Raw genomic sequence first — 27,872 nt, 5'->3', positions numbered from 1 at the left:
GGGTAAAAGTGGAGGCAGTCAGGGATGGGGCAAGCACGGGTCTCGGAGGGTCTAACAGGTCTGTGTTAGGAGATTAGATTCTATTCTGTGTGAAATGGGAAGCCAGAAGTGAAGTGAAGTCACTCAGTCATGTCCGACTCTGCAACCCCATGGACTATATACAGTCCATGGAATTCTCTAGGCCAGAATACTGGAATGGGTAGCCTTTCCCTTCTCCAGGGGATCTTCCCAACCCAGGGATTGAACCCAGGTCTCCTGCATTGCAGGCAGATTCTTTAGCAGCCGAGCCACAAGGGAAGCCAGAGGAGTGCTTTAAACCAAAGAGTAACAAGATGTAATTTACGTTTTAAACAGACCCTTAGGGTTACTGGTTGTAAGTGGAGGGGATAGGACAAAAATAGCAGTGAGGGGCAAACCAGTGACAAGTCTCCTGGATCTACTTGTTTCCCACTTTTTAAATTGAAGTACAGTTGATTTACAATGTTATGTTAGCTTTAGGTGTACAGCAAAGTGACTCAGTTATACATATTCACCTGTATATGCCTATATTCTTTTTTAAAATTCTTTCTCATTATACCTGCCAGACTCCTCTGTCCACGGGATTTCCCAGGCAAGAATACTGGAGTGGGTTGCCATTTCCTTCTCCATAGGATCTTCCTGACCCAGGGATCGAACCCAGGTCTCCCACATTGCATGTAGATTCTTTACCACCTGAGCCACCAGGGAAGCCCTATAGTTTATTACAAGATATTAAATATAGTTCCCTGTGCTATGTAGCAAAATCTTGTCATTTATCTATTTTATACATAGTTGTGTGCATCTGTTAATCCCATGCTCCCAATTTATCCCTTCCCCTACCCTTCCACTTTGGTAACCATAAGTTTGTTTTCTATATCTGTGAGTCTATTTCTGTTTTGTAAATAAGTTCATTTGTAGTATTTTTTAGATTCCACATAAAAGTGGCATCATATAATACTTGTCTTCCTTACTTCACTTATATGATAATCTCCAGGTTGGATCTACTTTATTTTTATTTATTCATTTTTTGGTTTTGTCCGTGCCATGTGGGATCTCAGTTCCCCAAACAGGGATCAATACCTATGTTCCCTGCATTGGAAGCGCAGAGTCTTAACCACTGGACCACCAGGGAAGTTCCTGGATCTACTTTAAATGAAGTATTTACAAGACTCGCCCACAGGTGAGATGGGCATAAGCATGTAGTGAGGAGAAGAGGAGGATCTGGGTTTGCCCCACTGCACTGACATGAGGAAGATAGGGAGAGGAGCGGGAGCCGGTCTGGGCATGGAAATCCAGAATTCCATATTATACACGGGGTGTGTGAGATGCCATGTGATGATAATGAAGAGGTAGCAGAGCAGCCAAGACTAGAAAGGATGGAGACACAGGCAGGGGAGATCGCAAGGGCTGGCAGGTGGGGCTATGGGATCAGAGAAGGGAGCCCTCCTGAGGTGGAACTGGGGCACTGCAACCTTGAAGTCAAGCTCACCGGGAGGAGCCGCCAGGAGTGGGGAGTCGGAAAAACTAGGACAAGGAGAGCCCCAGAAACTGGAAGAAGCGGGTGGCTGAACGAGTTGAATCTCAACTAGGACAGACATTATCCCAGGATTTAGCGGTAGGGAGGTCACTGTAGCCTTGACAGGAACATCCTAGTGGGGTGTGGGATGTGAAGTGGGTGTCTTACCACCTTTTTCAGTCTTTCCTCCAACTCTCCTCCTCCTGCTGCTGCTGCTGCTGCTAAGTCGCTTCAGTTGTGTCCGACTCTGTGCGACCCCATAGACGGCAGCCCACCAGGCTCCCCCGTCCCTGGGATTCTCCAGGCAAGAACACTGGAGTGGGTTGCCATTTCCTTCTCCAATGCATGAAAGTGAAAAGTGAAAGTGAAATCGCTCAGTCATGTCCGACTCTTGGCGACCTCATGGACTGCAGCCTACCAGGCTCCTCCGTCCACGGGATTTTCCAGGCAAGAGTACCGGAGTGGGGTGCCATTGCCTTCTCCGCTCCTCCTCCTGAGGACCCCACGAACAGGCCGGAACCCCGGGAGTCACCCCATACCCTCACTGCTCCCACTGCTCTACCCACTGACTCCACTGAAGCTCTGCGTCTCCATCAGCTCTGACCTTGGTTCAGGCCACACCACCTCTTTCTTGGACTTGCAGCCGTTCCTCACTGACCCGCTTATAGGCTCCTCTCTCTAATCTGCCCCCAGCACGGCCTGAGTGATGGCCCTAAAATGCATGACTGACCCTGAGTCTCTAGTCCTGAAGTCTCCTGGACTCCCGTCATCCTCAGGATGATGCTCAGCTTCCATACTGTGACCTTGCCTCTTCGCCACCTTTTCATCTTCCCAGCTCCACTTCATCTGACCACCTCCTCCCTACCGAGGCCTTCAAAAGCTCTTTTTTACATGCTTTCCTGACTCATCCTGCCCCTCCTGCAGTTAAAGTGTCACCTCTCCAAGAAGCCTCCCATGACTACCCCCCACCCTCTGGGCACCCAGCTGTGGCTCACGGCCACTTGCCTGCTGCACCGGTTCAATGGTCAGCTCCATGTAGCGACTGATGGCTGCCATCCTCTGGAGTGGCTTGCAGTGTGGGAGTGTGGTGAGCGGCACCCAATCCGAGTTCTTTCAAAAGGAGACAGGAAGACAAAAAGGAAGAAGGAGACACTTTCTAAAAACAGGATTCCATTTTCTTCAAAAGAATCCCTACAGTATTTTTTCTGTTCTTTTATGGCACAACTCACTTTCTACTTCCTATAAGATGTATCTTATCTGTCTCTTTGATGTCACAGAAGGTGGGTGGGTCCGAAACTTTGCTGCACAGTGGAACTACCTGGGCTTCTTAAAAAACAGCTAATGTTTAGCTTTTAACCCCAGACATTCCTATTTAACCAGTGTGGAACTGACCTGGAGAGTTTAAAAGCTCCCGGGATAATTATAAAGTTTGGCAAAGCTGGGAGACCATGTAGGTGGGTGCTAAACAAATGCTTTTAGAAGAAGTGGTTCTCGAACTTCACTGTGCATCAGAAGCACCAGGAGGACTTATTAAAACAATTGAGCTGTGTTTTGGTAGAGCTTGGTGGACCCTGGAATTTGCATTTCTAACAAGTTCTTGGGCGATGCTAGTCCAGGGACAACACTTTGAGAACCAGAGCTGTAAAGACTGCTGAAGAGATGGTGAAGGCTCTACTTACTCTCTTCAGAACACTAAACACATGGGGCTTTCCTGAAATATTTTAGCTCCCTTTTGGAATATAATTCACAACAGATTCTAGAATGGAATGAAAATAACATCCCATCAGAGCCTTCCTGGGAACTTGGATCTTTGGTCCAAGAACCTGTATCTCCCCTTTTAGCTTGGCCATACCTACACGCTATCTCCTGTTTCATTAGCTCAGTCAGATTATGCCGTTAAAGCTAGAGCATTTGGAGGAGTGGGCCTGGCTCACTCACAGGGAGTCTCATTTCCACTCTGAAAGAAATGAGAATAGTGAAGAGTCTTCATAGGACACTAGATTTTTTTTTTCCTGAAAAAATTATCTTAGAAAAGAGGGAGGTGCTTTCTGTTCAAGTCTTTACAAGCTGTCTTATCATGAGGCACTTGTTCGATTATTTGCAGTCAAGGACTTCTGACAAAGACAAACTCCCTCAGTTAGCATAGTTCTCCTTACTTACAGGGGTCACCTGATTAAATCAGTAAAGACAGAGACAGACACATTTACAGATATGACATAATTGCAAAGGGCGGATCTTACTGTAAACAACACTTTAAAAATCAGCTTTTTAGCAATATCAACTTTTTAAAAAATTGTGTTATTGGTGGTGATGCTGTGGGTGTCAAATGCATGCAAAAGTAGGAACATAAGTTTTTACCAAACGAGGGCAAAAGCACATTACTTCTAAACTCAAGTATTAATTTATATAGTAAGTGAATTTCAATATATGTGTAAATTACCAAATAGCATAAGTGGACATTTGACTGTTTTATCTACATTGCTAAAAAATGTTCAAGTTCATGCAGCAATCAAAGAAAAAACTTTAAAAATATTTTGTACTTGGAAAAACAGAGGATCCTATTTTCTCAGGGCACTCAGCATTGGGCATAACAGTAGTTCTTTAAAGTGACTGACTGGCCCACACCGAAGGGACCTCCAGATTCCCAGGCTGGGCCCTGGCAAGGCTCTCCACCTCTGCCCACGCTGGGCACAGACACTGGTTGGCCCCATCCAGCTGGGAGACCTTGCCTCGGTCATTGCCTCCTGGTTTTCTTCCTCCTTCTCTGCACCGGTCAGAAGGGCTTGGGTGTCGGGGTTCTCTCCCGCTTCAGAGGCAAATCCCAAGACCTGCCTCATCTTGCTCTTCATCACGCAGGAAAGGAAAATGATCTGAGAAGTGGAAGTTAAGGTTCAAGGAAGCAGAGAATTTCAGTTGCCTGATGCTGCCTTTACCTTGGCACCCCGAGGGCTCCACCCTGGAGTGACGCCCTCTCTCCCCAGAATCATCCTTCCAGGGTAGGCCTCAGAGCAGACACAAGACCATCTAAGGACAGAGCCAGGTCCAATTCTCTCTGTCCCCCCAGGGCCCACCACCCAGCCAGGTGCTCCAACAAGCACCTGGTGAATACTTGTTAAACCAAAGGATTGTGAAAACCATCTTCCTCGGCTTAGGAGGGACGGTACACGTAGTGGGTTGAACAGCGTCCTCTCCAGATTCATATCCACCCAGAACCTCAGAATGTGACTTTATTTGGAAACAGGGTCTTTGCTGATATCAAGAGTTAGTTAAGATGAGGTTGGCAGTGGCCTAGGGCGGATAAGGTAAGTCCCACAACAGGAACTTCAGAGGAAGAGAAGACAGGCAGAGATGCACAAAAGGAAAAGGGCCATGTGACGGTAGAGGCAGAAATGGGAATTATGCTGCCAGGAACCAAGGCACCCCAGGAGCCCACCTGAAGCCGGAAAAGGCAGGGCGAGACTCTCTCTCGGAACCTTTGGAGGGAGTGTGGCCCTGTCTGGACTTGGGGCTTCTGGTCTCCAAACCTGAGAGAATAAATTCCTTTGGCTTAAGCCATCGAGTTTGTGGCAATGTAGGTGAGAAAATCTTTTTCGTAACTTTTATGCTAAATCCACAGGGTTTTTTCACACACTCCCTCGCCAGCCGAGGCTTATCCACTGTCAGCATCTCCACCCGCCACTGTCTGAGCTTAGTGTGCCCTTGAGGCCCTCACAGCAAGGTCACCGGGGTGTCAGCACATCGGGCAACATCCCCCTGGGGACAAGAAAGGGGGACAGCTTTTCTCCCTGCTTCCCCACCCCAGGCTCCAGCACCAAATAGGACAGGACGTGCAGGATCAGCTGTGCAGGCCAAGTCAGCTCTCAAAGCCCTTTCCAGCCCATGAGAAAGACAAGGCAAAGGTGAGAAAACAGATTCACAGAGGGTTGTTGGGGCCAGAGCAGCGGGGAGCAGCATGGAGACAGGAGCTGGCTCTTCTCTGAGCTCAGGGCCAAGAAGTTCACATTCCCTCTCTGCAGTTTCACAGAGCTCCAGTCAAGAGATCCTTCTTCTTATTTAAAAAAAAGAAAAAAGAAAAAAACACATAATTGCACGCTGCAATTGTGTCTGCCTGCCCTAGGCTTCAAACCACCACCCTGGCCACTGAGAAAGAATTCTTTCTACCAAGCGGGTAGGAGGGCGTGGTGGGGCAGAGGGGAGAGGAGACACAGGCAGTCCAGCCCCGGGACCCGGGGTGGATACAGACAGGTCCAGCGCTGCACGGCCGAGCGAGGTCAGCAACCAGGGCGTGGCCCGCAGCAGGTACTCAGGCCGCCGGTCATGGGCCACGATGGCTGAGGCGTAGAGGAGACCAGCCAGGGCTGACAGGAGCCGGGTCCACAGGTGGATGCAGGGAAATGTCTTACCCTGGCACTGGGCAGAGAGAGGAAGGGGCTGGGCTGGGAGGAGCACTGCCGCCTCACCCAGCTCCCTTCGGTTGATTCTAAGACCCAGGCCCCTTGATGTGAGAGGTTGGAGGGCAAGCCCTCTGACCAACGCCAGCCCCCAAAGAGTTGTTTCCACTGGGCTTCAAGCTGCTTCCGGGAATTCCCTGGCAGTCTGGTGGACTGCACTCTTTCACGGCAGGGGACACAGGTTCGATCCCTGGTCAGGGACTTAGGAACCCACAAGCCATGAGCCAAGGCCAAAAAAACAGTTGCCCCCTTTGTCTGGTGAACTCCTATTCATCCCTCAGAACCTGGCTTAAAATCAACTCTGGGAAACCATCCCTTACCGCCTCCACCCTAAGGGGAGCAAGTAATTCCTACTTCTGGGTCCCTCACACCTGACACTCCCTCTACTGGAGTGCCTTTCACCCTGGTCACGACTCAGCTCCTTACACAGCTGTCTGCTCAGCAGACAGAGAGCTCCTCAGAGCAGGGCTGAGGGCCTCACCACCTGGGTGCCCTGGAACTCAGCACTGGGCAGGGGCCCATGCATTTCAGTGGGGAGAGCATGAGGGAGATAGACTTATGGAGAGCCAAGCCCTGACCCTTCTCTTCCTGGGCCACCAACTCTGAACCAGGCCAGATGGGAAAGTCAGGGAAATTAGAGATAACATTCTGGTAATTTTGAAGCCAAGGGGTTATTTTTGGAGAATGAGTAATGAATATTGGTTTTTTAAAAAGGAAACATATGCAATATCCATATGTAAGTACCATTTACAGGTATAAAGTCACTTTCTATACACATTAAGTATATAAACACTTATGTATTTCCAATTTATACAATTACATAGGTATTTAAATTAACACAGAATACATACATATACACGTGTGTTTACATATATACACACATGTTTATATGCACACACGTGTTTACATATATATACATGTGTGCTTACATATATACACGCGTGTCTACATATATACACACATGTGTTTACATATATATATATACATAAACTTAGTTTGTTCATTAGATGACTGTATTTGGAGACATGCAGTCCTTGCCTAAGGAATGGACAAAATTCAAGAGAAAAAGCATGTTTTGGTTGATCTTCCCCATTTTAATTTTAATCCTCAAAAGGACTGAATTCCCAGTGGTTGGAACTCTGTGCTTTCACTGCCAAGGGCCTGGGTTCAATCCCTGATCAGGGAATTAGGGTCTCACAAGCCATGCAGAGCAGCCAAGGAAAAGGAAACAAAAACAGATTCCTCAGGAGTGCTAGGTCTCCCTCTGCATCCCTTCTAACTTTGTTCCCGGGCCTCCCTGTCTCTGGCTCACTACCTGCTGGTGGCTCAATGTGAAAAATCCACCTGCCAGTGCAGGAGCCGCAGGAGATGTGGGTTCAATCCCCGGGTTGGGAAGATACGCTGGAGATGGAAATGGCAACTCATTCCAGTATTCTTGCCTGGGAAATCTCATGGACAGAGGAGCCTGGCGGGCTACAGTCTATGGGGTTGCAGAGTCAGACAGGACTTAAGAACTAAACCACCACCACAACACCCCTGAACAGACAGCACCTAGCTGGGGAGGGTGACCCCTGAACCGCTAGCCCCAGAGGCTGCAGGTGGAGTGACCGCCCTTCCCTTGGCCCTTCCTACCTCACACAACGCAGGCAGCACCACAGTAGCAAGAAACCTTTGGGGTCCTCCAGCCCACCCACCCCATTTTACAGGGGACATTGATGGCCAGAGGCGCAGTGACTTGCTGAGAGGGGCTCAGCCGGAGGAGCCCTCTGGTCTCACTCTGGTGCCAACCCACGCCCAGCACCATCTGACTCAGCACTCAAGCTCTTGTCAGTGTCGGTACTAGGGCTCTGGAGGGCTAGAGGGCTCTGTTTGCTTGTGGCACTGGGCACACAGCAGGTGCCTCAAGCATTGCTGCTTGAAGACTGGAACTGGCTTGGTGACTCAAGATGTGGCAGGAGCTTCTCCAGCACACTCAGGCCTGCCTAACAGTTCAGGACTGATGGTTGAGGGGACAACCCACCTGGTGGTTTCCTGGCAAATTTGTGCTGGGGGTTGGAAGTGGGCCATGCCTCAGCCGCTCCTGCAGCAGCAATGATTCCCCATGTCGTCAGCACAGTGCTCTGCTAATCAGAGCATGTTTCACACTCCTTGTCCCATTCAAGGACTTGCCCCTGGAAAAATGGGATCTTCTCCCATCAAAGCTACCCAGCTGGACTGCTCAGTGCCCCCACCAGGGGTAAGTTAGAAGCAGCTTCTGGGGGATCCAGGGTCTGAGGCCATGCTGGCTCAGCTTCCATTGCACCCCAGTCCTGCTGGCTTTCTTCCTAATGAGGGAACCCTAGCTCTGGGATTTTGTTCACTGGGCCAGACACACTCAGGGCTGGCAGTCCCCCCTAGATTACCCAGCTCAGTCCTTGCAATCTCCCTCTATCTTCCTGCCAAGGGGTCATCTGGCTTGAATGCCTCTAGTGATGAGGAGCTCACTACCTACTAAAGCAGGAATAACAATACCAATTGCTCTCAACATGCCAGCCACTGGGCAAAGTGTCTAACCCATGGAGTCTTTTTTCCCACTGAATGGGAAGTGGCCCTCCCAGTAACCTCCTGGTTATTGGTTTCGGTCTTGGTTCTGATCACTAAGACTGCAGAGAACAAGGCTACTCTTTCTGCCTCAAGACAGTCCTCCATTTCCGGTATCCATGAACTCCCTATTTTCTAGGCCAGATACAGTTGCTCAGTAAGAAATGTCTCCTGGCACTACCCTGGGCAGACCCCAAATGTCGGGCACACAGCAAGAAGTAAAACTGAAAGGGCCACTGCTCTCACGGTGCCCACCCTCTGCTGGGGAACCAGGCAGCCACTAGGCAAATAGCTAAAGGAGCTAATTTCAGGCTGTGATAAATGTGATCAAGAAAATGAAGCAGAGGGAGGGACCCAGAGGTGGGGCTGGCCTGAGGTATTTTAGGGGGGCTGGTGTTATGGGTTGGATTGAGTTTCCCCCAAAAGACATTGGAATCCAACTCCCAGAGCTAGTAAATGTAGCTTTATTTAGAAGTAGGGTCTTTGTAGATGATCAGGTTAAGCTGAGGTTGTTAGAATGAGCCTTAGTCCAAGATGACTATGTCCTTATGAAAAGGGGAAAGTCAGATACAGGAACATATGGAGGAAAGGCCACGTGAAGACTACATGCATTGGTGTGTGTGCGTGTGCATGCACACTCACACACACACACGGAGAACACCACACAAATCCTGGAGTTGTGCTGCCACCAATCAGGGAACTAGCAGAAGCTCAGGGAAGGGCCTGAAACAGATCCCTCTCTAGGACCTTCAGAGGGAGCGTGGCCCTGACACTTTGGGGTCAGGCCTCTGGCTGCTGAGACTTAAGACAATACATTTCTGTTGTTCCAAGTCTGTGACACTTTGTTACTGCAGGCGTAGGAAACTTTTACAATACAGGTGGTCAGGGCACTGCAGCAATTTCTTCAAAGGTTGTCACGTGACACAGCTTTCCAGCCCCCACACCACCCTGAAGACCCATCCCAGGGGGGCTGAACTGAGCACAGTACTCCGCACACTCTGGAGATCACACCTTTGCTGAGGAGGCCCGGTGCCCTGGGAGGTTTCACTGCTGCTCTCAGAGTGCTCAACTAAGCCCCCGCCATCCCCAAATCCTGTTCTCCTGGAACTGCTATTAAATCACAGCGCTGGGACTTCCCTGGTGGTCCAGTGGCTAAGGCTCTGCACTCCCAGTGCAGCGGGCCCCAGTTCGATCCCTGGTCAGGGAACTAGATCCCAAATGCTGCAACTAACAGTTTGCATGCCACAACTAAAGATCCCATGAGCCACAACAAAGGTCAAAGGTCCTGAGTGCTGTGGTTAAGACCCGGCCCCGCTGAATAAATAAATTAATATAAAGAAACACAGTGCTCTTGGGCAAGTGACTGTTTTAAGACTAAATGATGGGCTGGCACATTCCTGGGGTCACGTAATATGTGGCTCTCTTGCAGATGCCCTCTTGCCTTGGTGGCCTTTCCCGTGCTCTCCACTGCCCCTAGTGCCTCCCCTCACCTCTGCTTCCTCAGGCCCCACCCTGCCTTCCTGCCAGCCCAGGCACTCCAGCACCCAGTGGTGTCAACAGTTTCCACCCTCATTCATTTGCACAACGCAGAGGTTTCTCTCCCTCTTTTCCAAAACCCCAAACATTTGATTCTCTTTCTTAGAGCATTCGAACACCTTGTTTTCCATTTCTGTGTCTTCTTGAGACTGAGCTTGCCAAGGGCAAGCAGGACATCTCAAGTCATGTCTGTTTCCCCCAGAGGATTGGCCAACATAGGGTTTCCTTTACCCCAGACACTGGGAAAATATCTGCCAACAAGACACTCTTGAATATAAAGAGCCCAGGAGCTGAACAATCCTATCTTCCAAAACCTCAAACCTTTTCATTCCTAGGATGTTTGTTCATCCAAACCCAGGGGCTCCTTCCTGAGAACCTGCTTCTCATTTGCTACAAGAAATGGAGTGAACACAGAGCCCTCCCGCTGTGAGCCTCAGGATCCCTGGAGGCTGGGGCCAGCTGTCCTCTGCCCCGCACACACATATACACAAACATACCCACCCCATACATACACACACGGCTGGGCACATGGGGACACCACCTCTCCACCCCAGTGACCTGGAGCTGGGAGGATGGTCCCAGATACCCTAAGACCTGCAGGAGTGACCCCACAGTCCCAGCCCCAGGCTCACGATTCTGGAGAGTGGGGGGATCCGGGAAACCCAGGAGCCCAAGGCCGCGATGCCACCCAGCAGGAAGCCGAGGATTTCTGTATTGTCCTGTGGGAACAGTGATACACTCAGCACCCTGGGAAGACACCCAGGCACCCTTGGCCCACCCTTTTCTGCTTTTAGGTGGTTCTTCCCAGCAAGGCCTAGACCTGGCCCCACCCCCAGGACACTGGTTGGGACTGTGTGGAGGGGAGGCACCCGCATTCCCCGACATCATACCACTCTCCCCCAGCCCGAGCAGGCCTGGCCTCACCTGCACCAGGATGCCCAGCAGCCTCCTCTGCGGCCCTTGGTCACGGCCTGAAGCCCATGGGATGGCAGCCCACAGAGCCCAGCCCGGGCCCAGGCTCAGTGGCAGGACCAGGGCAAACATGCTGGCCTGGAGCCGCCGCCTCCTCTTCCTCGCCCGGGAGCCCCGTCCTGCAACAGACACCAAGATCCTGCTCGGGTGCCAGGATCTGGAACCTGACAGACAGCTGCGTGGGAAGAACTGGTGTTGACCCCGGCCACGAGGCCAGCACAGGCTCCCACGTTGTTCCACAGGCCAGACCTTGCCCACTCTTGAAGGGCCTGTGGTCGTGCCCCCTCATTCCTCCCATCCCCCATGCCTGGTGCTCTTCCCCTTCTCAGCCTTTCACGTCGTTTTGTTTCAAGGCAGGTCAGCGTTATCCTTTATCACATACATCTGCGTGCACACAGTGCTATTCATCCTAGACTGGAGCCCCCTAAGGGCAGGCACTGTGCCTAGGCAGCTCTAGAGTCTGCACAGAGCCTGGCACTGAGCAGAACCCGAACAAGCTTGGTGAATGCACCATGAGTGGGCGGAGTGGGGCCAAGGCATCAAAACTGTGAACAGGAGAAGCATTGACTTTGAAAGACTCCTTGAAATAGAAGACAGATCCTCCGCTGAACAATTCCAAAAACAGCATTCCTCCTCTGGGCAGCATTGAGCCCAAGGACATCTTACATTACGCCCTGGTACAAGCATTTCCTTTTCAGATAAGGGTCCGAGCGTGTTGCTGCCCCTTGTCAGGAATGTCTGATCCCACATATTCCCAGCCTACTCATCCCGTCTCAGCCACCTCCAGCCCCTGCTCTGCCTGAGGCCATGCAGGCCGGTCCCTGGACTCCATTTCCAGAAGTGGTGGGGCTTCACCTGAGCCCCCGGACTTGCACATTGAGTATCACCATCTGTCCCCTAAGCCCTGCCCCCTCCTTCTTCCCGACCTCTTCCCAGGCTGCTCTTTCATCTGGAAGGCCCTTTCCTGCAGTCCCAGTTCCAACGTCACCTTCTCCAGACACCTGCAGACCCTCCCCTCCTCTGCTGCCCACCATGCGCACACCCCTCACTAGCAGTGCTGACTACCTTTTAGGGCCCTGACTCCCTGCTCTGGCTGAGGCCGGGGAGCTCGCCCATTCATCTGTGCCTGGCAGGGGCCCAGCTCGGGCACGACAGGGAGAGGTACTGATGAATGAAATGAGTGGGTGATGAAGTCAGGAACAGGTGGCAGCACACTCACCCGAATTAGACTTGAATTTGGAGCCACAGACTGGGAAGAGAACGGACACAAAGTTCACCAGGTCGACAGCTGCTAGGTAGGTACCAGTGAAGACCTGCGAGCAAAGGAAAGGTCTTGGTGTTCAAACCTCTTTAAACAACTGTAGTACCTCTTGTTCTGGATCTCCTCCACCACATATGTTCCACTGAAATAGGGTTTCCAGGGATACTTCCCAACCCATAAAGGTTGGTTATCACCTCCATTTGAGGAAATGGGGTTTTGCTCAAGTGATCAAAGCCATTATGAAAACGTTCATCATAGAGATGGGACAGGATCCCAGCCCGCCACACTTTCCATAGTACGGCGTAGTCTTATGCAACTTTGGCCCAGCCACTGACCTTCCCAGGGCCTCTGTTTCCTCATCTGTAAAGCAGGGATAATAACAGCACTTCTCTCAGTGTGAAGTAGATGATATGAGCTGACATGTGGAAAGTTGCTTAGGCCAGTGATTGGAGGAAAGTAAGATGCACCTGGCCCACTCCAGTGTTCTTGCCTGGAGAATTCCAGGGACGGGGGAGCCTGGTGGGCTGCCGTCTATGGGGTCACACAGAGTCGGACATGAATGAAGCGACTTAGCAGCAGCAGCAGCAGCAGCAGCAGCAAGGTGCACCTGCCGAAACTTGCACTCGCTACTGACTACAGTTGACACTTGAACAGCTCAGGGGTTGGGGCGCCCACTTCCTTGCAGTGGAAATTCTGAGTGTCACTTTGCAGCAGGTCCTCTGTATCCTGTGTTCTGCATCCATAGATTCAACCACCCATGGACCGTGGGGTGCCATAGTGTGTATTATTTGAAAAAATCCACGTATAAGTGAATGCACACAGTTCAAACCCGTGTTGTTCAAGGGTCCACTGTATTTAGTGCTTAACAGCATGTGTTCTAGGGTTTGAATCCTGACACTGCTACTTACAAGAGAGCGACTTTAGCATGGTTATTTAACCTCTCTACACCTCTCCACACCTCTTTTACACCTCGTATGTAAAACAGGGATGATGCAAGCACCCATAATTTAAGGATTAAGTGATTTAATAGATGAAAAACCCTTACTATTTAATAAATATCAGCTATTATTATTGGACTTGAGCTGAACTTCATTATCTTTTATCAGCTAGTGAGAACTGCCTCCAAAACGAAAGGTGATTTGTTTCTGATAGAATGCTGCTCACAGCAGGGTCTAGAACTCTCCAAATCTGTGTGCGACCACCAGGCTGCCCTCCATCGCATCTCCCTGGGTGGCAAAAGGCCAGGACCAGCCTCCTGAAGTGGGGCCCACAGGTCCTTCTTCCTTGGGATATGTGTTTTGAGATAGGCCCCTTTCTACACAGATTTGTTTAAGGTCCCAGACTTTGGAAAAACTTGAAATGTTTCTCATTTGCTCCAAAGCCCACATCACCACCTGGGAAAGGATTCAGATACCCCTGCATGAGTGGGGACAGTGCCTGGGCTCTAAAAAACAGTAATAGCAACCATCCTTTTTTTTTTTTTTTTAATTGGACTATGTGCCATATAGTCCAATTATAGCTGCCACTATGTGCCAGCTCCTGTTTTAAGTGCTGGGGAGATGGCACTGAATTAAAGTTGTTGCCCTTATGAAGCTGACATGCTAGTAAGGGTTAACACGCAATAAAGAATAGACATAATGAATAAAGTAAGGCAGATGGTACATTAAGGGGGAAATGAGCAGGATAAGGGGTCTGGAGCAGCTGTGGGAGACGCAGGGCACAATTTTTAACAGATGGCTAGGAGGTCTTATTGAGAGGAGATTTTTGAGCAAAGACTTGAAGGAGGTAAGCAGTGAGTCACGTGGTTATTGGAGGAGCAGAAAGGCCAGCAGGGGCACAGACCCTAGGTCAAAGCTGCTTTGCGTGGGGAAGGAACAAAGCAGAGGCCACAGTCACCTGTGGGCCCAACCCACCTGAATGGTGAGCTGCTTGGCCAGAATCGCCCCAATGGTGTCACACAGACTAATCAGGAGGCAGCACGCAGCCCACAACGCTGACTGGTCCCGTCCAGATTTCCTCCCACATCTCAGATACAGAAGCCTGAGGAGACAGACAGGAGTGTGGACAGAATACAGAAATGTAAGGCTGGGCTCCCAGAGCAGGTGTCTGAAAAAGGCAGTTGTGACTTGGTGTCCTTATGAATCACTTTCTTCCCCAGATATTCACCAGGTGTTTTTGACCTTAGTTTATAGATGCAAAAAGTAAAGGATGGAAGGGACTCTGAGCCTCTGACCAACAAGCCCACAGCAAGAGCCAGGCCTCACAAAAGGAGGAGTTTCTTTCCCCCTATCAATCTGGCTGCCTCAAATTCAGACCCACCTCTCAGTGCTGACAAACGAGCTGTCAGCTTTTCTTTTTTTGAAAGGAAACAGGAGAGTTATAAAAGTAATCCAATCATTGCAGTTTTACTGCAGAGCAGAGTTAATTGCCTAAATTAAAAAGGCAACTTGTTTCTTTGCAATTAACATGAAATCCTTCTAATCCATCTGTGCAGTGAGATGGCTCAGTTTCTGCCAGCTGCATCTGAGTTGATTTCATTTTGGGTGCACGTTCTTCGCACACAAGGGAAGACTCCTCAAAGATGCTGTGGCACTTTGGATTGCCACTGCTGGCTTCTCTCTCCCTTACTGCTCACTTTCTACCCTCTCATTCCCCCAGGAATAAGTGCAGGAAGGCAGGACAAGCTGGAAGGGGCAGATGTCTCTTTGTCAGCATCATCAGTCGGATCTTGGAAATACTTTGTCTGAGATGTTTTCCTGCCAACATTTCTACAGGGAGACTGAGGCACAGTTGCAGCTCTGGTTTCATTTCCTTTAACCACAGGGTAGGACTTACTCCACATCATTAGGACCATTTGGCCAGTTCTGAGCATCAGCCCTTGGGACAAATTGATGTGGACAGAAGACAACTGGGCTCCCAAACATTCCTGACTGGCTAGACAAAGCCCAGAGCTCCCAGTGGGAATGTCAACTGTTAATTTTGAGTCCTGAAACTGAAGGACTGAGAGTGAAGACTCTACACTAGAGACTCTCCGAGTTGGACCCAAGTTAGAAATAATTCATTTCAACCCTCCTATTTGAGAGAGGAGAAAACTGAGGGCTATGGTGAAAGGTGAGTTAACGGCAGGCCTTCCACTTTACCTGTGGAGGCCCTGCGTGTGCCCTGCTGATCTCCAGTTCTCAGGGGTCAGGGACCCTGGGTTGGCCCTGATCCAGCCCCTACACAGCTGAGGCAGGGTGGAAAGGCAGAGGCTCTGCTCTCGGCCCAGCCAGTGGGCATTCTCACAGAAGCTCTGTAACAGAGGGTAAGCTGTCTGATAACACCCATCTCAGAGGGTGGCGGTGATGAACATGTGAGACAATGCAGGTAAACTGCCTCCTTAGTTCCCATCCTCTGGTCTGGGTAGTCACCTCACAAGCCTGCCCCTTCCAGTAGGTCCTGGGGTTTCAGTTCTACCCATTCACTCAGGCAAGTTAGTTAGCTTGTCAGAACCTCAGGCGTCCTCATCTAAACAGAGTCAGTGACAGTCCCTGCCTCACGGGGTGGTGGCAGCGATTGGTGAGTTAACGATGGCAGGACTAGGCCCTCAGCAAATGTTCCAAGTGTTTTCTTATTCATGGCCTGCAGACTCTCTCCAACAACGTCAGACCTGAAGTAAACGGGATTGTGTGCTAAAGGTGAGCAGGTGCCAGCCTCCCTGGTGGTGGTCCTTCTCTCCCTCCCCCTCCACCTAGGGAATACATGGTGGGGGGCACCATCCTTCAGAGCTTGGGACAGGGTGGCAGAAGACCTAGAGGCCACCTTTAGCCAGACATCACCCTTAGAACCCAGGTTACGGTGATCACTCAGCCAGATCACTTCCAGTGTTGGCAAAGTTTGTAGCCAGAGTTATATAATTACCTCTCCCCTTCTCAGCTAGGAGGGCCTTGGGTAAACTGAGTCCAGAAACATGGAGAGACAGGCTCATGTTCTCTGCCAAGGGTGGATGGCAGTGCGGGAGCAATAATAATGCTGTTTAATGAGCATTTAAGAAGAGCTCTACCAGCACTAACTCATTGGATCCTCCCATTCAGTCCTATGTGCTAACATCCCCATTTATGTGAGGATAAGTGAGTCCCAGGGACTTTACACCTCGCCCAGCTCACAGGGCCAGTCAGTGGGGAAAGGCTAACAAGAGAACCCAGGACTGGCGGCTTCCAGTCCACGGTCCCGCCCACCATACCACCCAGCCTTCTGTGGGCTCCCAGCCCAACCTCCTCGTTCGTGGAATCCGGAAAGAAGGATCTGATTTCAGTCTACAGCAAAATGTTCCTTTCAACCCTGGAATTGTCTTGCCTCTTGGATCCTCCCTTTCTGCCCTCCTCCTTCTAGGTGCCCAAGAGCGAGTCAGCAGGGCCAGCGCCCCGTTCCCCCCGCAGCCGCCCCGGCCCCCATTACAGCGCGTGGACGGCGATCCAGCAGGAAGAGGAGCAGATCCACAGGCCGAAGGAGATGCAGACACGGTGGCGGGCGAAGCAGCGGTCCAGGTAGTCCCAGTCCCAGAGCGCGAGCGCCGGTGCGCGGCTGGGAGCCTCCCCCATGGCAAGCTCCATTCCGCCCAGTCCGGTGCCCGCGCCTTCGCGTGGCCAGGGACCCGCGTGCAGCCTTCCTTGCTGCCCGCGGCCCCGGCGCTGCCGCCCCGCACGCCCCCTTCTGTGTTCTGTTCCGCCGCACCAGGCCAGCCCGAGCACACAGTTGGCCGGCCGGAGATGGGCGCGCCCAGCTCCGTGCTCCCGGGGGCGCGCGGCGGCGGTCAGGACTCCAGGGAAAAGTTTCCGGAACCGTGCTGCTCCCCACCCCTCCCGCTATTGTCGGGGGTCTGCGGGCGAAAGGCCGCCCCCCAGCGGCGGGAGCCCGGAGCAGCCTCGGCACAATGGCTGCGCTCCCTGCCCCGCAGACAGAAGGGGCGCGGCTCCGCGGACCCCTTTGCTGTCACCCATCCCCCAAACCGGAGGCCAGAGCGGAATACAGTGACCTGCCAGACCAGTGGGAGGCACCTTCATTACCCGACATTTCCTGAGCCAAACAATACACACTTCGCTCCCGGCGAGCCGCTTGGGCTCTGGTGATCCCGAGAGGTGTGAGATCGTTAAAATGGCACGATACAAAGGGTGCGGTGGGAGGCCAGGAAAGAGGAATCGCACGCGCTCCCCGTCATCCTCTCTCACCCTCTTTTCTGAGGCTGTGGCTGCACCCTGCGTCCCCACCATTTGCTCAAGCGGGGCTCTAGAAGTGAAGTCCTCCTAGGCGGCGACCCCCGCAGTCAGGGAGCCCCGTGATTTTTGCAATATGCCCCCTCCCATTCAGACACACGGCCACTCAAGTACATGGGACTATTTTTCTTGAAAATAAACTATTATAATTTAAAATTTTCCTTGTTGATTTTTAATAACTTAAAGAAGGACTTGTCTGTATCATTTCTTTTTTTATTTTTAAAGATAGCTCTATGGAGATCCCATTCATATACCATAGAAAATTCACCCTTTTAAAGTGTACAAGCCAGTGGTTTTTAACATATCCACCGAGTTGCTGCAGCCACCATCATTATCGAATTTTAGAACGTTTTCATTACCTGGCAAAAAACCTAGTACCCACTAGCGTTTAGTTACTCTCCGTCCCCCTCAAGCACTCCCAGCCCTCAGCAGCCTCTGTCTCTATGGATTTGTCTATGCTGGACATTCCTTATAAATGGAATCATCCAATAGATAACCTTTTTGTGACTGACTTCTTTCACTCAGTATGATGTTTTTAAGGTTCATCTACATTGTGGCATGTATCAGAGGGTCATTTCTTTGTTATTTATTTATTTGACTGCACCGGTGGTTGCGGTACTCAGGAACTTCCATCTTCATTGAGGCATGCAGGGATTTAGTTCTCTGACAGGGATTCAAGTGGGGTCCCCTACCTTGGGAGTTCGGAGTCTTAGGGCCTGGACCACCAGAGAAGTCCCCATTTTTTTTTCACAACTAAAAAATAATCCACTGTATGGGTGTACCACATTTTATTTATCTTTTCATCACTTGATGGACAATTGAGTTGTTTCCACTTTGGGGACATTATGAACGATGCTATTACGAACACTTGTGTACAAGTTTTTGTGTGGATACAGGTTTTCAGTCTCTTGGGCATATACCTGGGTGTGAAATTGCTGGGTCCCCGGGTGACTCTGTGTTTCAAGTTTTGAGGAACTACTGGACTGTTTACCAAAGTGGCTGTGCCATTTCATGGGTTCATTCATCTTTAAAAGTTAGGATCACTCACGGGAGAAATGAACACTGTCAGTCTTTGTGCTAAGAGCTGGGGACACACTGCTGAGAAAAACAGACATGGTTCCCACCTACCTTTACAGTTCAGTAGAAGAGAAAGATATTACGTAGGCAATTGAGCAAAGAGAGATTAAATATATTATTAAACAAAAGGGGCCAAAATTCAAATAAGTAAAATGATTAAGATGAAGTATAAAATTAATGCCAACTAAGACAGTTGGTTCAGTGGTAAAAAATTCACCTGTGAATGAAGGAGATGCAAGTTTGATCTCTGGGTCGGAAGATGCCTGGAGGAGGAAATGAAAATCCACTCCAGTACTCTTGCCTGGAGAATCCCATGGACAGAGGAGCCTGGCAGGCTACTGTCCGTGAGGTTGCAAAGTTGAATACAACTGAGCATGCATACATGCGAGACACGATTAGAGGGGTAAATTAAAAGGAAAAATATATACAACCCAAGTTTCTCATAGTCTATAAACAATAAATACCCTTAGTCTAATCTCTGCCTTCTGGTTCTTTTTTTTTTTTCCTTCTTTTTGTTTTTGTCTTCTGGGTTTTTGTGGGTTCTTCCGGTGTTCTCCTCTGTGCTTACGAATGGCCGTCTCTGCCTGGATCTAATCACGCATGGGTGCTGACTGGTGGCCACCTAGATCCTGGGTTCCTCTGGTGCCTACAGCTCCCAGAGGCAGGTCTATCCCCAAATCATCTATCCCACTAGTTGTCTTGCTAAAGTGAGCACTGTCCAGTTTGGTGTCGCCCTTTCACCAGGCCCAAGATCACCTGATACTATCAGTTTTGCTTAGATCTGAAATTACCACGGTTTAACTTGATTCAGTCTTTATTATGGTTTCCTTCTCCCTCAGCCTCAGCATAAATCCTGGGGAAGTGGACCTAATTTAAAAGTTGTTTCAGTAATTCTCTGGTGGTCCAGCGGTTAGCACTTAAGGGTTTAAGTCCTACAGTTGCCCTGCCTGAGCAGTTGAGGCGGTGTGGCCCATAGATTGTCAGTATCAGAATCGCTCTGGTTGCCCTTCAAAAAGCAGACCTACTAAATTTAACTCCCTGGGCATGTGTCCTTGGAATCCACATGGATTAGTGTCCTAGATCTGCTGAAACAAATCATCACAAATTTCGTGGTTTAAAGCAACAAAAATGCATTCCCTCACAGTCCTGGAGGCCCAAAGTCTGCAATCAGTGTCACAGGACTAAAATCAAGGTGTTTCCTGGGCTGCCTGCTTTATCCCCTTAGTGGTATCTGGTATCTGGTGCCTGCCCTACTCCCTGGCACTTTAAGGGAGAAGCTCTTTCTTGTCCCCTCTCTTCCAGCATCTGGTGGCTGCGAACATTCCCTGCCTTGCGGCTGCATCACTCTGATCAGTCTCTACCTCCTGTCTCCATGTCTGTATTGCCTTTTCCTCTTCTATGTTTAATCTCCCTCTGCCTCTCTCTTATTTGTGGCCTCCTCAAATAATCCACAATAATCTCCCTGTCTCAAGATCCTTAACTAAATCACACCTGCAAAGACCCTTTCTTCATACAAGGTAACATTTACAGGCTCCAAGGATCAGGACTTGATATCTTTGGGGGCCATTATCCAGCCAACTGTACTGTTTTATGCAAGCTTCCTGGGAGATGCTTATGAGAAACAAGGTTATGAGATGGCCCTCGCTTGGGGAGGAGAAACTGTGGGGAGCTGTTTCCAGTCACTGGATATCTGGGGACATCGGACAATGCAGTAGGAAAGTGTGGGTTTTCGATAATCTTGGACCGGATTCACATTCTGCCTCCTTGCAGCTATGACCGGGTAAAGCGCTGATCCTTTTTGCACAGGAGTATTCTTACCTGTAAGCTGATAACAAGAGTACCTACCATAGAGTTACTATGATTATTAGAAATCCTGCAGATAAAGCATCTGGCACATGCCAACTGTGGCAATTATTATTGTTACTGTCTTTCCCAGGAAGAGCCTCAGATATACTTAAAAACAAATGTGGTTCAGGGACTTCCCTGGTGGTCCAGTGGCTGGAGCTCCGTGCTCTGGTCTGGGAACTAGGTCCCACGTGCCGTAACTAAAGATCCCTTGCGACACAACTAAGACCCAACGCAGCTAAATACATACATACATACACATATGTATATTATATACAAATGTGGTTCACTGAAAATGTGAAAAGGAACGTCAACTAATGGAGACACAGCTCAGTTCTTAGTTCTGTTTTCTACCATGTGCCAGGAGCATCTGTCTTCTGCCCCTGGGTCTCTGGAGTGAATTATCCACAGCTGAGAACTCCCACAGTTCAGTCTCACATAGCAACTGCCTTTGTGACATGTCTTGCATATCTTAATTGAGCACATCTACAACGAAACTGGATGATTTTCCTTTCCAAAGCTGTTCCACCGGGGTGGTCTTCCCTCACAGGTGATCGGGGATCTTGGTCCTGAGGGGTCCAGTGCCCACTCTACTCCTCTGGTAGGGACTTTCAAGCATGCTAAGTGTTGTCTTTCTACCAGGCTGTGAGCGCCTTGCCATGGTTTTGTTCGTATCTGTCTCTGCAACTCAGTGCTTGGCACATAGTAAGGAAAATACATAGAATGAAAATATTGATTTTTAAACAGGCCAGAGAGTGATATGTACTTAAGAACATACTGGAAATGCTCTAACAATACCTAGTATTGTGTGAATACGCTAGGGAAGGCTCTCAAGAAAGGCATGAGCTGAGCTTTGGAGATCAGGTGCTCCTGATGGCAGGAAGGGCTGGCCTGTGGGCACAGGCAGCAGCAGATGCTGCAGCAGGTAGAGCCATGTGAGGGGCAGTTGGTCCAGTCCCAAGGGAGCCAGGACTCCGTCCTGTAGGGGACACTTAGGATGATGAATTCTAACCAACTCCCTCCCTCCCAAATTCTTCCAGTACCTTCCATAGGGCTCTCCACATGATCCACCCTCAGGAAGTGAGTCAGTTCCTTTACCAGGCTCCTCCCAGGCCCAAGAGTGAATGTCTTCTGGCCATGGTCCAGAGTTTAACAAAAAGGAAAACTTAACAAGGGAACCATAACACACGTCCTCCCCACACAGCTTGTAAGCACATCCTGTTGGCAGAGGCACTGCGGCCACTGGCATTGTCCTGAAGAAGGAAGGGCTGTGGCAGGCTGACTAGCCCTGCCGGAGCGGGCAGCCAATCGGACCATAAATCCCAGCTGCCTGTGAAGAGGGGTGGGGTTGGTGAGAGGGTGGGAGGTGGCTGTGGGCAGGTGAGCAGCTCAACAGCTTTCCTCTTCTGAGGACACACTGTCTCCTGTCAATGTTCTTATAAAATGCATTATTTAGAGAAAGGGCTTGTGGCTACTCCTTAAACAATAACATAAAAAAAAGTTCATCAATTTAATTTACCTGCTATATAGAGAGAAATTCTAAGATAATGCATTAAAAAAAAAAAATGTATGTTTATCTATCTACTTGGCTACCCCAGGTCTTAGTTGCAGCACACAAGACCTTTGATCTTTGTTGCAGTATGCAACATGCCTTTAGTTGAGGCATGTGGGATCTAGTTCCCTGATCCAGCATTGGGAGAGTGGAGTCTTAGCCACTGCATCACTCAGGAAGTCCCTAAAGAATGCATTTTGAAATACTGGCCATTCCAAATCTTAAGCAGTCCCATTGTGGACAAACTGGAGTCAAGACTGAAGTGATAGGATTGTTAAGGTCCTGAGTTCTATTTAGAACTTTGCCATCAACACACTGTACGATCTTGTTTTTAATAAAACATTTAAAATTTTTATTTAGGGTCTATTGAGTGGATCACAATAAACTGGAAAATTCTGAAAAAAATGGGAATACCAGACCACCTGACCTGCCTCTTGAGAAACCTATATGCAGGTCAGGAAGCAACAGTTAGAACTGGACATGGAACAACAGACTGGTTCCAAATAGGAAAAGGAGTACGTCAAGGGTGTATATTGTCACCCTGCTTATTTAACTTATATGCAGAGTACATCATGAGAAACGCCGGGCTGGAAGAAGCACAAGCTGGAATCAAGATTGCCTGAAGAAATATCAATAACCTCAGATATGCAAATGACACCACCCTCATGGCAGAAAGGGAAGAGGAACTAAAAAGCCTCTTGATGAAAGTGAAAGAGGAGAGTGAAAAAGTTGGCTTAAAGCTCAACATTCGGAAAACGAAGATCATGGCATCCAGTCCCATAACTTCATGGGAAATAGATGGGGAAACAGTGGAAACAGTGTCAGACTTTATTTTTTCGGGCTCCAAAAATCACTGCAGATGGTGACTGCAGCCATGAAATTAAAAGACGCTTACTCCTTGGAGGGAAAGTTATGATCAACCTGGATAGCATATTCAAAAGCAGAGACATTACTTTGCCAACAAACGTCTGTCTAGTCAAGGCTATGGTTTTTTCAGTGGTCTTGTATGGATGTGAGAGTTGGACTGTGAAGAAAGCTGAGCGCCAAAGAATTGATGCTTTAAAAAAAAAAAAAAAGAATTGATGCTTTTAAACTGTGGTGTTGGAGAAGACTCTTTAGAGTCCCTTGGACTGCAAGGAGATCCAACCAGTCCATTCTGGAGATCAGCCCTGGGATTTCTTTGGAAGGAATGATGCTAAAGCTGAAACTCCAGTACTTTGGCCACTTCATGCGAAGAGTTGACTCATTGGAAAAGACTCTGATGCTGGGAGGGATTGGGGACAGGAGGAGAAGGGGACGACAGAGGATGAGATGGCTGGATGGCATCACCGACTCAATGGACCTGAGTCTGAGTGAACTTCGGGAGTTGGTGATGAACAGGGAGGCCTGGCGTGCTGTGATTCATGGGGTTGCAAAGAGTTGGACATGACTGAGCGACTGAACTGAACTGAGTGAGCACTTTTTGCTAACATAATGCCTTAAAAAAAAAAAAAATCAATCATTTTGTTGTTGTTTTGGCCATGCCATGCATTATGTGAGATGTTGCCCCACAAAGGATAGAACTCATGGCCCCTGCAGTGGAATTGGAGTCTTAACCACAGGACCAGGTAAGTCTTCATTTTTAAATTGCTCAAAATGGTTGTTGTTAACCTTTTTATAACTGGAGACTTTTGAAAGCACTATCTTTCCTTTCTGTATGGCCTCTCACCCTCAACTAGTATACAGTACATTGAACACGACAACAAATGGCTGTAAATGGTGGAAATTCAAAAATTTTCCTCACTTCTCCACAAAGACTGAAGAGGGGAAAGGGCTAATAAAACAAGGTAGCACTTGGATTTCTGGCCTGCTATTAATTTTTTCCTGTGTATCCATGAAGAAAACATTGCTATTGGTTTCTTGACAAAAACTTTACTTCCTTCTAATTTCCTGAAAGTAAACAGATGACAGATGTACAGCAGGTTCTGCTTTAAAAGGATGGTATGTCCCCTGTAAGAAAAGACTTCAGAACAATAAAGTGATACTGACTGCCCTGCGAAAACCTCAAAATACTAACCTCTACAAGGGTGGGCATACTATTTACAAATTTCAAGTTTGCTTAACAAGACATATTCCAGGCAGAAGCGAAAGTGAAGACAGAAATTCCCTTTCAGGATGTCCTAGTTTGGGTTCCTCAGACTCTAAGCAAAGGTTCAGTTAGTTTATTTGGGAGGCAACTCCATGAAGCAGAAGTGAGGAAGCAGCAAAAGTAAGAAGGGTAGGGAGAAGAGCAAGGAAAGGCGAGTTAACAAGACAGTTTAACCACGGGCAAACAGGGCTCAGTTCCACTAAGGATCTTGTGAGAAACCAGAATGTGCGTGCTGCGTGACAGGAAGCTGGGGTACTTACCAGCCGGCCCCCGCTCCTTCCTGGTTGGGGGTTACTCTGCGGGGGTTCCACCTCCTGCCCTTCCAAGCTGCCCTTTGTGTAGGCTGAGCAAGCTCCTGGGGTGCAGGAAAAGTCCTCAGGTGGGAAAGCAGGGAACACAGGGCTTGTGGCAAGCTGTCAGCCTGTTCAGGAACTGGGCTGCAGGCAGGCGGACGCCATTTGACACTGAGGGATGTGGAGTGTGTGTGTGTGTGTGTGTGTGTGTGTGTGTGTGTGTGTGTGTGTGAAAGCAGGGAACACAGGGCTTGTGGCAAGCTGTCAGCCTGTTCAGGAACTGGGCTGCAGGCAGGCGGACGCCATTTGACACTGAGGGATGTGGAGTGTGTGTGTGTGTGTGTGTGTGTGTGTGTGTGTGTGTGTGTGTGTGTGAAAGCAGGGAACACAGGGCTTGTGGCAAGCTGTCAGCCTGTTCAGGAACTGGGCTGCAGGCAGGCGGACGCCATTTGACACTGAGGGATGTGGAGTGTGTGTGTGTGTGTGTGTGTGTGTGTGTGTGTGTGTGTCTGTGTGTGTGTGTGTGTGTGTGGAGAGCATCTGCATACACATCCATCTCTTACAAGCTGTACTTGCTAGAAAGCTGAGTCCGATACCATTGACAGTTGTTATCCACTCATGAACGTTTGACTTGTCAAAGGTACATCTCTAGAAATGCCCTCACATTTATGCTTGATTTTCCACACAGGTGCCCAAACAACTACATGGGAGAAGACTGACCTTTCTAATAAACGGTGCTGGGTCTACTGGATACACACATGTAAAAGAATTAAGCTGATCCATTTCCTGACTCACACTATGTACAAAAGTGAACTCTGGTCCAGAGACCTGAATTTAAGAGCTAGAACCCTAAAACTCTTCAGAAAAAAAATGAGTGTATCTTAGTAATCTTGCATTTGGCAATACTTTGATTCTAACACCAAAGCACATGCAACCAAAGAAAAAAGATAAATTTAGACTTCATCAAAATAGAAAAGTTGGTCAATGAGTATTTGTTAAATTGGTGAATAAAAAATTTTAAATTCCCCAGATAGAACACATTTTCAAGTATACCAGATATATTACAGTCAGTTAAAGGCAAGTCTTCTTAACTGCGAATTCATGAACTTTGGGGTCTATGAATCTCTGGATACATTTTGCACATTTGTGTAGGTGGTAATGCACATTTTTCTGGAGAAAGTGTCCATAACTTCCACTAAATTTCCAAAACCATCTATGACACAAAAAGCACATGCTCCCCTCTCTGGGGTGGACACTCAAATCTTCAGTAGGTCATGCTCTCCACAGGCTTTAAAACTCATCCATGTCAAACCCTGTTCTAAGATCTGATATGCCTTCTGCCATATCAGGGGCATAAGCTGGGTATGTGTGTGAGGTTAAGTATCACAAATTTAATCATGTACTAAAAAATCCATCCAGGTTTCAGCAAATTAAAATCATTTAAAGAATGTGAAATGTCCAAATAGCAATAAATCTATATGAGCCAATAAAAAACTCACAAGTAGCAACTGAACTTTAATATCTTTCCCCAAAATTCCCAATTTATAAATTACTCTGCATTTGTGTATATATTTACACAAATATACATCATAAATTCCCTCATCTTAAATTCAGCCTTTCACAGGAGCAGGGTTCTGGGAATCTGAGACAACTGCTAGTCTGAGCTGGTACTCTAAAGAGCCCCTTGGTCTTAACACCGGCTGCTGTGTGCGCATCAGAAGGGTCCACCCTGTAGCACCACAGATGCACAGCCAAGGTGCCAGTTCCGTTGCAGTCCAAGTTCACATATCCAGGTGCTTATAGAGTCTGCGGCTTTTCTCTTTTTTATTTCTGTTGCCATGTTTTTTCCAGGGCTTCCCAGCCCCCCTCTCAGAGCTCACAGCAGCTGCTGTCACCAAGCCACTCCCAGGCTTGTAGCCCATCACAGCCTGGACTCCTTTGGTCAGAGCTCTCACATTTTCCTAGGGAATAAGGGAAGATATTAATGGCGGTGTCAGCAGTCTCCTTCAGAGGATACACACAGAATTGTTTGTGGAGAACTCCAGGATAGTGGACTTCCGTCTCTCATTGCTCTTCTTTCTCTCCCCATTCCCGAAATAAGTTTCTCAGAGTTTTGTCTTCAATTCATTCTGCCTTCAACTTTTATTTAGTCCCATGGCTTCAAACACCATCTATATCAATACTCGTAATACCAGCTATTTTCTGGAAATCTCTCTTGATATCAAAATTCTACTTGTGTAACTCAGTTAGTTAGAAGCTGACTCTACATTCTTTATTTCAGCCAGTGGTATAAGAACCTGCTCAGCCCCCAAGATGACACACTCCGTCTTATCTGTCACAACAGTTAGGCACTGAGTTCCATGGACTCCAGTCTCTAGAACTTTATACATCCTCCCCTCTTATCCATCCCCACTGCTTTAACCCAGATGTTCATTGGCTTTTACTGGACCACTGCAAGACTCGTTGAGTCCAGAGTCCACACTTCTATTAGAGTTCTCTAATCTGTATCTCTCTAAGTCCTGTCCTCACAGATCTCTGAAGGCCCCTTGCAGACTGGGGAATCAAGTCCATATTCCTTCCAGTGGCACACAGGGTCACCTGCAACATGGGTTCGGTGCTGATAAAACCCACACTCCCGTATCTTTTTGCCTCTGTTCATTTACTCCTTCTGCCTGGAAATTTCATCACATCTTCCCACTGACACATTTTTATTTGTTTCTCAAAGCCTAGCTTAAATATCATTACCTTTCTGTAGTCTGGCAAGGATGTGGAGGTATTAGAACCCTCATACATTGCTGGTGGGAATGTATAATGGTGTAGCCACTTTGGAAGATAGTCTGGCAGCTACTCAGAAGGTTAAATATAGAGCAATTCCAATGACCCAGTAATCTTACTCCAAAGTATACACCCAAGAGAAATGAAATACATGTAAACAGAAAAACCTTCACGTGAATGTACACAGCAGCTGTATTTATAATATACAAAAAGTGGAAACAACCCAAATATCCATCAACTGACAAACGAATAAACAAAATGTGGTATATTCCATTTAATGGAATATTATTTGGCAATAAAAAGCAAAAGAAGTACGGATACGTGAATGAACCCTGAAGCTGTTAGGCTTTGCTAAAGAAGCCAGCCACAAATGATCATACAGTATATGATACCATTTATATCTAATGTCCAGAACAATCTATTTATAGAGAAAGTGGATGACTGGTTGGAAGTGGCTAGTGGAAGTGGGGAATGGGGAGTGAATGTTAATGGGTACAAGGTCTCCTTCTGGAGTGAAGGAGTTCTATAATAAAATGTTCTAAAATTAGATGGTGGTGATGGTTAACACAACTCTGTGAATATACCATAAACTATTAAATCATGTATTTTAATAGGG

The 27,872-nt window shown here is 48.4% G+C and overlaps 2 protein-coding genes and 1 long non-coding RNA gene across 11 annotated transcripts in view; 1 reads left to right on the top strand and 2 right to left on the bottom strand.

Annotated features, from left to right (window-relative positions):
* Positions 1-17,737, bottom strand: part of TMEM44 (transmembrane protein 44) — a 57,395-nt gene extending 39,658 nt beyond the window's left edge. For 4 of the 8 annotated variants that reach the window (XR_001500573.3, XR_001500575.3, XR_804253.4 and 1 more), the window contains exons 1-8: positions 16,772-17,737; positions 14,248-14,374; positions 12,293-12,386; positions 11,026-11,192; positions 10,734-10,820; positions 5,774-5,944; positions 4,264-4,404; positions 2,540-2,644 (exon numbers count right to left, since the gene is read on the bottom strand). Coding sequence is in view for 3 of the 8 variants with exons in the window: in XM_010801242.4 (XP_010799544.1) it covers positions 2,540-2,644; positions 4,264-4,404; positions 5,774-5,944; positions 10,734-10,820; positions 11,026-11,192; positions 12,293-12,386; positions 14,248-14,374; positions 16,772-16,926 (1,047 nt within the window). In the remaining 5 variants the exon portion in view is untranslated. 8 annotated transcript variants of the gene reach the window in all.
* Positions 17,738-17,771: 34 nt separating this feature from the next.
* LOC112447381 (uncharacterized) lies at positions 17,772-26,338 on the top strand. The gene is made up of 2 exons (XR_003035547.2): positions 17,772-23,667; positions 25,170-26,338. It is a non-coding gene; the product is annotated as an uncharacterized lncRNA (long non-coding RNA).
* The window catches only part of LSG1 (large 60S subunit nuclear export GTPase 1), a 22,607-nt gene continuing 20,711 nt past the window's right edge, over positions 25,977-27,872 (bottom strand). For both annotated transcript variants that reach the window (XM_059891004.1, NM_001045910.2), the window contains 1 exon segment: positions 25,977-26,442. Coding sequence is in view for 1 of the 2 variants with exons in the window: in NM_001045910.2 (NP_001039375.1) it covers positions 26,263-26,442 (180 nt within the window). In the remaining variant the exon portion in view is untranslated.

Source organism: Bos taurus, chromosome 1 (assembly GCF_002263795.3).
Source record: "Bos taurus isolate L1 Dominette 01449 registration number 42190680 breed Hereford chromosome 1, ARS-UCD2.0, whole genome shotgun sequence".
Lineage (NCBI taxonomy): Eukaryota > Metazoa > Chordata > Mammalia > Artiodactyla > Bovidae > Bos > Bos taurus.
Note: the sequence above shows the minus strand (reverse complement) of the source record. Positions and strands in the feature narration are given on the sequence as shown.